The sequence below is a fragment of the Idiotropiscis lumnitzeri genome, chromosome 7 (genome assembly GCF_059441095.1).
Source record: "Idiotropiscis lumnitzeri isolate Australia: NSW breed Sydney's pygmy pipehorse chromosome 7, RoL_Ilum_1.0, whole genome shotgun sequence".
NCBI classification, from domain to species: domain Eukaryota; kingdom Metazoa; phylum Chordata; class Actinopteri; order Syngnathiformes; family Syngnathidae; genus Idiotropiscis; species Idiotropiscis lumnitzeri.
This window is the reverse complement of record NC_142397.1, coordinates 9,804,571-9,812,104: the sequence shown is the minus strand read 5'-3', so window position 1 is coordinate 9,812,104 and position 7,534 is coordinate 9,804,571. Positions and strand designations below refer to the sequence as shown.

The 7,534-nt window shown below is 43.1% G+C and overlaps 1 protein-coding gene across 2 annotated transcripts; it reads left to right on the top strand.

Annotated features, from left to right (window-relative positions):
* Positions 1-2,860: 2,860 nt before the first annotated feature.
* On the top strand, positions 2,861-7,435 carry ccnp (cyclin P). Of its 2 annotated transcripts, none has more exons than XM_088300006.1 (9): positions 2,861-3,068; positions 3,384-3,509; positions 4,441-4,537; positions 4,634-4,803; positions 4,958-5,077; positions 5,538-5,693; positions 5,756-5,914; positions 6,468-6,646; positions 6,715-7,435. In XM_088300006.1, exons 1-9 carry the CDS (start codon positions 3,018-3,020, stop codon positions 6,881-6,883), a joined length of 1,227 nt encoding a protein of 408 aa, XP_088156132.1. In that variant the 5' UTR covers positions 2,861-3,017; the 3' UTR covers positions 6,884-7,435. The 2 variants fall into 2 exon arrangements, with proteins under 2 accessions (XP_088156132.1, XP_088156133.1); XM_088300007.1 differs by having other exon boundaries at positions 2,865-3,068; positions 4,979-5,077.
* Positions 7,436-7,534: the final 99 nt, after the last annotated feature.

The following is a 7,534-nucleotide window of genomic DNA, read 5'->3' as shown; positions in this document are numbered from 1 at the left end:
TTTCTATTTTATTTTTGTTTGTTTTCTACAGTGGCCCGTGAAGTGCAAAACAAAAAACTAAACACAACAGCAAGTGAAAAACATCAAAAACTCAACCAAAAAAAAAAACAGAAAAACAAAAAAACACACACATGAGCCTACCAAAAGAGGTCAGAATGTGAGATTATCAGACTCTTCTATTGAATATTCCAAAAAAGTGGAGTCTGATTTGCTCTTTTTGTGTGTGTGAGATTATATACTTTTTTAATTTTGCTGCTGTTTCGCTTTTTGTTGTAGAGTTTATTAATTTGCTATTCTGTTAGGTATTTTTTTGGGGGGGTGTTTTGTTGTTTAACTTGCTGTTTGTATTTTTTTGTGTTTTGCACTTCAGGGCTAACTGCAGTTTTCCACCAGCCACCTCATCACATTTCTGCTGAATTTTTTTGACATGCCTATTTAAAAAATAATGGCGCCCAGACTCGAAATAGATACTAAACCTAACAATTCACTGGGCATCCTCATAACCTTTTAATTTATCATCGTTTTTGTGAATGATGGTGTGATTGTAAAATGTTTGAGTGAAAGTAAAAGTTTTTTATTTTTTGGTGCATCGGGCGCCTCAGTTTCCTCTGGATGAAGACGTAATCCAGGTGTAGGGTACCTACATCCCATGTGTCATGCAATCCGAAAACAAATTAGTCGACCACCAGAGCTGGGCACTTGACCCTTTTTCGCCAGTCAGTCCCCCGCCATTCCGTCCGCAATTGAGGGAGCATTCCGGCCTCGGCCCTCCAGCTTTATTCATTTAAAATTGTCGGTCCCCGACCCCAAAAATTAGCGTCCAGAGGACCGGACCGTTCCGCCCCCCCGGGACGTACTGCCCAGCTCTGTCCACACGCATACTCTCGCTCTGACACTTGCGTTTTTACAGATTCTTTTGTGTTTTCTGGATTTTTTCTTAACCTTATCCCACTCCCGTTTTTAGTAGAGAATATATATTGAATGTTTATCAGTAGACTTTTTGAGTTTTAACATATTTTTTCCGCAGTGAATTTAAATGTGCGTGCATTTTCACAACTCACTGGCCGACCGGGTCCCTCTCCCTTGTGAATACTAGTGGTCGACTGTAAACCTTCGACAACCCTAGACACATAGAACTCACGATAATATACAATAATACAAAGAAGTAGCTGGTTGCTAAGTATTTTTTTCCTGAAGGCCTTAATTGAAATAAAACAGCCCCCTGATTGGAAAATGCTTCACCACCCCCGCTGTGATCAAGTGACTTTTGAATCTCCAATTGTCAACTGCAGCAACTCAGGCACCGCCAACACAGCAGCCTCAAGCCTCGCGTCCTGCTTTAGAGTGGGCCACCACCTGAACATCACAACTTCTGCACTGATGGACTCCACTGTGGATTTGTCATTATTTGCTGCCACGGCCATAAGGGGGCGCTGTTGAACTTATTTGGGGCTGCTTCAGTTTTTGGTTGTGAAGCCATACACCGGACCTCGCTGCTGCCACGCTTTAAAACAATGCTTTACGGCTGAACATGCAAATGGACCTCACCTGTAGGGCGTATGTTGGCACAACAAGTGCCTTCTCACTATTATTGTGCAAATAGCGGCCAAAAAAACACGTTGATGGAGAATGCGGCATAAGTAGTTTGGGAGGTGTGCAGCTTTTGTAGAATTTGATTTGCAGCTTTATCATATGCTTCTCTGTGCATTTGAATGTGATCATCAGTCACGAATATTACAAGACTTGAGTTTTTTCCTTTCTTTTTGCTTTTTGCAATTAGTTAAGGCTCAGAGAGCTATTTTAAAAAACTGTCTTTTTAAAGACAGGAAACTGTCCTATTGGACAGTACCAGCCCCATTTTTGCAAGACAATGTAACGGGTGATACTTGCTACAGTAAGTAGCTCATGACATTTGCAATGAATGATAATGTGCCAGTAAACGTTTTTACTGAACCAACCTCTGTGTGTGTATTTTACATTTATTTTGACATAATCTAACAGTTCAGTTAATACATAAACATGTCATCTATTAGAATTATCACAGCGCTTGGTCACCAAGTATGCAGCGGCAGAGAAAAATTTCAACAACTTGTTCGTGATGACCATTTTAGCCACCCAATTCATTGCAATTGTTTTTTTTGTTTGTTTTTTTGATGGCCCGTTTTCATACGACGGACCGTGTTGGTTTTTACGATTCAAGAGCAATATTATGAAATAAATTATAATTAATAAATTGGATATACACGTAGTTGACTTTACCTGCTGTGAAGATGCTCTACCTGCGCTGTTGCAACTTGCAACGGACCAAATCCCTGAGGGACATTTTGCTTTCTTCTTTGCGCATGCGTGGGTCGGGGAATCGCCGCTCGTCTGGCTTCCCTTGGGACCTGCCTGCAGCCTGTAAAAGGTCATTCTAATTTGCATGTTGTGCAGATTCTTCCTCGCACACCGAGATTCGTAACCTCGGCTGGCAATTCGTGCGTCGTGAAGGTTCGTTGTCGTAGAAACGTGAGGTGTATTCACAAAACATTTCACCCTCACAATTTTGATTCGTACTCACAAAAAAAAAAAAAGAAATCAAACCCTCAGAACTCTGATTCGTTCTCACAGGGAAATAATTACGGATGAGAATCTTACATTTGCTGATACGGATCGTTTAATTACGCATTTGCCTTTTTGACAGCGATCTTACTCCATAGTACTCCACACATTTTTGACCGAACAAACGACAGGCAAAAAGCTCAAAACGTCCCACGAAATCGCAATCGGGGTTGCGCGCATGCGCACTAGGACGTCTTGATGGGTCGGAAGGAATTTCAGAAAAGTTGTTTTCTGGCTCATGGCCTATGACGTCAGCACGTCAATCATTCCTGGCTTGCCCACCTGAGATGCCTTTCTTTATAATTGGCGCTAGCGGAAGCGCGCCATGGCTGCTCTTCGTGTTGCAGGCTTCCGTTGACTCCTGTGCGTAAGTAGCTGCAGTGGCCCGGCAGAGAACTCCGTCTCCGGCTGTGAACATGGCCAAGATCGGGTTCTACGACTCCAAGCCTCTGCTGGACTTGCACAAGGTCGGCGTGGGCAGTCACCTGTTGTTTTATGCGGTTGCTTATTTCAAGTAACTTGTCTGAGTCTGTGTTTGAAATTGTTGTTAGCATTCTTGTTTGTTTGTTCATTCATGTTTTCATGGACACACGCAGCTTGCACTCGAGGATTTATAAAAACGTTTTTAAACTATGTCGGCCACCAAGACAACACTTAGTTGGCTCAGCACTGAGTACATTTGCCTTTTTGACAGCGATCTTACTGTACCAGAAGTACAGATTGTACTAATTGATTTGGTTTCAGTAAATAAATTAATACATCTCCTTTGTTTGACCCTGCAGGCAGACGACAGGCGAGCCGTTACAAGAACTTTGCCGACTGTCTTTGGGCCCACCAATTCCTGGCAGCCAGTGGAGGTGTCAGAGTCCAGATTGGTGCCTGTAAAGAGGGAGCCAGAACCCAAATGGGTACTTGTGCTGCCTTCCCACTATACAGTACAGAATTTAAAGTGGTCTTTGATGTTTCTTAAAGGGATGTTTTGCACGTAAAAATGACATCAGTACCAAAGCTCACTCACTGATAGACTCTGTAGTGATTTAAGTTTTTTTTTTTTTGTGATCAGCTTTACAACAAATTGGCAAGCCCCCTTTTGGGCGAGTCAATTTATTTTTCCTAGTTTCAGCATCTGCGTCACAGCAGGGAGGCACGCGAGGTAATATTGTTTGCATTGTCAGTTCTGTTGTCTAAAACGGCGACCAATTGCCACCAATTCAACCTGTGAACGTATAAAAGCGTTCTGCACAATAGTTTGGATTTATCAACATCAAACGTGAGCTCATGTGATCTCCACAAAATCTAAAATACCTTTCCGATCGATTTTCCACTTGTCAGAGCAAGAATGTGTAGATAATCCACCCACTGGTTATAATTTCGGACAATTAGCTAAGCTAAAGTTGTGTCAACTCTCAAGAGGCATACGGCGGCTGCCAGCGAGCAGCAGGTGGGCATGGATTTTTAAGTAGTGCATCTCATTTGTAACATTAACTTGCGTGTACTGAATTGTAAATCGATGTTAACCATAACCACGAATGTAAAATGATAAATGACGGGCTGGTTAGTGTTTGGGTTCACTTCAATTTCTGTTCTTTTGAAATGTATATTTTAAAAAAAGGAAGGTGCGGGCTTAACTGAGTTCTTGTGAGGAATGCCAATGTTTAACACACGCTGACCATGTTTTGGTGCATATTTTTACCCAGCAATTTGTTCTCCTTTGGAATTGTATCTCTGTCTGTCTCTTTTTCTATGTGAATTGTGCACTTCCTCTGTTGAAGGCAACCCATATCCTTTTGATAGAAGACTATTCTTATCTAATTGAAAAACACATTTTTCTATTTGCAGGACATGATCTTACCGGCCAAAATGAACAACAGCATCTTTATAGGGTTTAACGACAAAGTTTGGACATTCTCATCTAGCGGCATCATTCCTGCCAAAGGTGTTGAGATCAAATGGAAGCAGTCACTTGTTGAATGCAGTGCTCATTTGCTTGTACGTTTCTCTGTGCGTGCTCCTTTCGATCCGCATGTGGCAGATGGATTTCTGGAGGAGCCGTTGCGTCTTTACCCTCGCAGCTTGCAGGGCTTTCCCATCCTCCAAGCGCTGGTGCCCAGCCTTCTACGTCATGAAGTGGAGATTGCACTTGAGAAGATGGACCTCGTATGGGACCGCACGTTCGCCTGGGAAATGTTCTTGGACATGATGGTGAGGCCGAGCTTAGACACACAATGCAGCTCTGCTTACCTTCTGTAAATCAAGAGTGGAAAGCAAGAACATCTAGTTCAAATGCACATTTTCAGAAATGGGTAGAAAGTATTTCTTTGTAAATTGAAACCATTTTTTTGTTCTTTCAATGAAGGCTTTACATTCTTGTGTGCAGAGAAGTCAAAGTTGGCAGTCTTTACCCAATACTGAGCTGCCGCGACACTTCACCGACACCACTCGAGCTGTCCTAGTCGACTGGCTCGTTCAAGTCCATGTGAGTCTTTGTGGCCGCCAATGCGAGAATGCCGAAACGCACTCTTGTTTTTAACCTCATAACTTCAACAATTACTTAACACGAGGACCAGGAGAGCAGTCATTTTAACGGTTTTCATATTGGGATATCTTATTACTCTATATTTTTCTTTCTTTATCATAAAAATTGAAGGAAAAGCTTAAAATATTTAATTTTGTGAGTGGTGAACTAATACGCGTCTTGAAAGACGTTATTGAAATAAATGGACTTTTCCTCGATTCTATTTTTTTTTTTTTTTTTGCATCCATCTATATTGTTGACAATATAAGATCCTTTTGTAGTTTACTCCATGAAAATGCCACCCTTGTCATTTCCGCTGTGTTTAATGATCAAGCGTTCCAAAAGTTGACCTAATATTGTGCATGCTCTACTCCAACAAATGATGCTGAAATGTGAGTTGTATATGCATATTTCCAATCAGGAGATGATGCAATTCCAGGAAGAGACGCTCTACCTGGCCATTCACCTCCTCAATCGCTCCCTCCGTCAGGTCAAAGTGACCACAGCCAACTTGCAGCTCCTCGGCATTGTCTGCCTCTTCCTGGCAGCTAAGAAAGAGGAGTGTCTCCTCCCTGCGGTACGTTAACGCAGCTGAAATCAAGTTTATTTAAATGTGACCACCTCCCTCCTCTTGGTCAGGTGTCTGGACTGTGCTACCTCATGGACCATGCCTACACCAAGCATCAGCTGCTGCGCATGGAGAGAAAAGTCCTCACTGGTCTTAAGTTTAACTTGTCCTACTGTCCGCCTTTGCATTTCTTATTGCTGCTCGCCTCCATTGCCCGCTCCAGTGCTCAGGTGACTAATTTGTTTTCTATTAATGTTTCCAAGGTCAAATCACAAGGTTTCCAGTAGCACCTACTTTGACGGAAAATGATTTTGGGGGGTAATGTTGTTCTACCAAAATGGAAGGGAAGGAAATGCGGAACAAAAATCATTAGAGCATTTCAAGGCTTAAAATCTTCAGTGGCACTTTTTGTTAACTCCATGGAAACATCAAACAGGAATTTCCTGAAGGGGATTGGAGTGTAAATTGCTCACTTTGGAAAGTCAGGCAGAAAAGTAAACGGTTGTTCCCAAAATGTATGAAGCACTCGCATCAACGTGCTTGGAACGTTACATGGGATAAAAAGGCAAACAATGAAGAGGAGTTTGTTCAAACATGGAAAAGAGAGTGAGGGGATGGGACGGGGGCAGTTTATGCATACCCATGTGTATGGTGTGGCTCTTTGCAGTAACAGTAAAAAATGGTGGCGCTTACCCTCTGATTGCTTGGCCACCCCTGTGCTACAGTAGGCTGTTATGCAATACGTCATCAAAGTGATGTTGTCATTTTGATCTGTGCCACCAGATGGTGTGGATGGCTCGCTACCTGCTGGAGTTGTCTCTCCTGGAGGGTCAGTGTGTGGCGTTTCTGCCCATGCAGTTGGCGGGGGCGGCCCTTTGCTTGGCCCGTCAAGTCCTGCAGGAGCCCCTGACCCCGGAGGGTGAGGCCGCCTGGTGTCTAGCCTCTGGCATCCACGCCAGCAGGTATGCCGCTCTTTGTTTTTCCACATTCTTCACATTTGTCATTTTTAACCAGTCTGCTTTGTTTGTAGTGAGACTGTCCTACTGAGAATAATGCAAATTCTGGCCGGTGCTGCAGCCAGAGCGCACACCCGAGAGACCTGTGCTACTTTTATCAAATTCTCCTCCCCGGAAACCATGCATGTCAGCAGACACCCTGGTCTTAACAAAGCCTCTGCTCTGCTGGGTGTGTGCACTTGACTTGCACTTGTCCTAAAGCTCTACAGTGATGACACTCCTCTTCCCTGGGGAGGAAGAAGGGTGACTACTATAATGGAAAACATTGTTACTAGCCCAATATTTTCACCCTTTTTATGATCTAATATTGCAGCTAATTTTGAAAATATTTGAATTGTATTCATGTCTCTTTGTGTGTGTGTGTGTGTGTGTGTGTGTGTGTGGCAAGAATGTGGGGTGTTTGAGAAATTGTTTAACTTTTAATGTAAAAATAAAGTCTGCTGCAAACTACTTGGAGTTGATTACAAACTAAATGTACCCAAACAGAAGTCACGAATATTCTCACAGAATGCTCAAGAGCTATTGTGCAATGTTGTGTGGGGCAGCAGCTGTCCTGAAATGAACTTTCAGCCGTCGACACCGGGCTTGTTTACGTTGGCGCTCTGTGCAGCATGTATGCACCAGCTTTAGGAAATGCGTAATGCGCCACGGTGGGGATGTTACCCAAATTTGCAAAGCAGGTTTATCACTTATTTACGCCAATGCAGAATTGCAGCATATTTGGGGAAAAACGTGTCGCCGTAACCGAGCGTACTCGTATATCACCCGCATCAGTCGGTATGTATTTAAAGGGGAACACTTCCGACTGTGTTGGGTGAGTCGAGCTCTGATTGT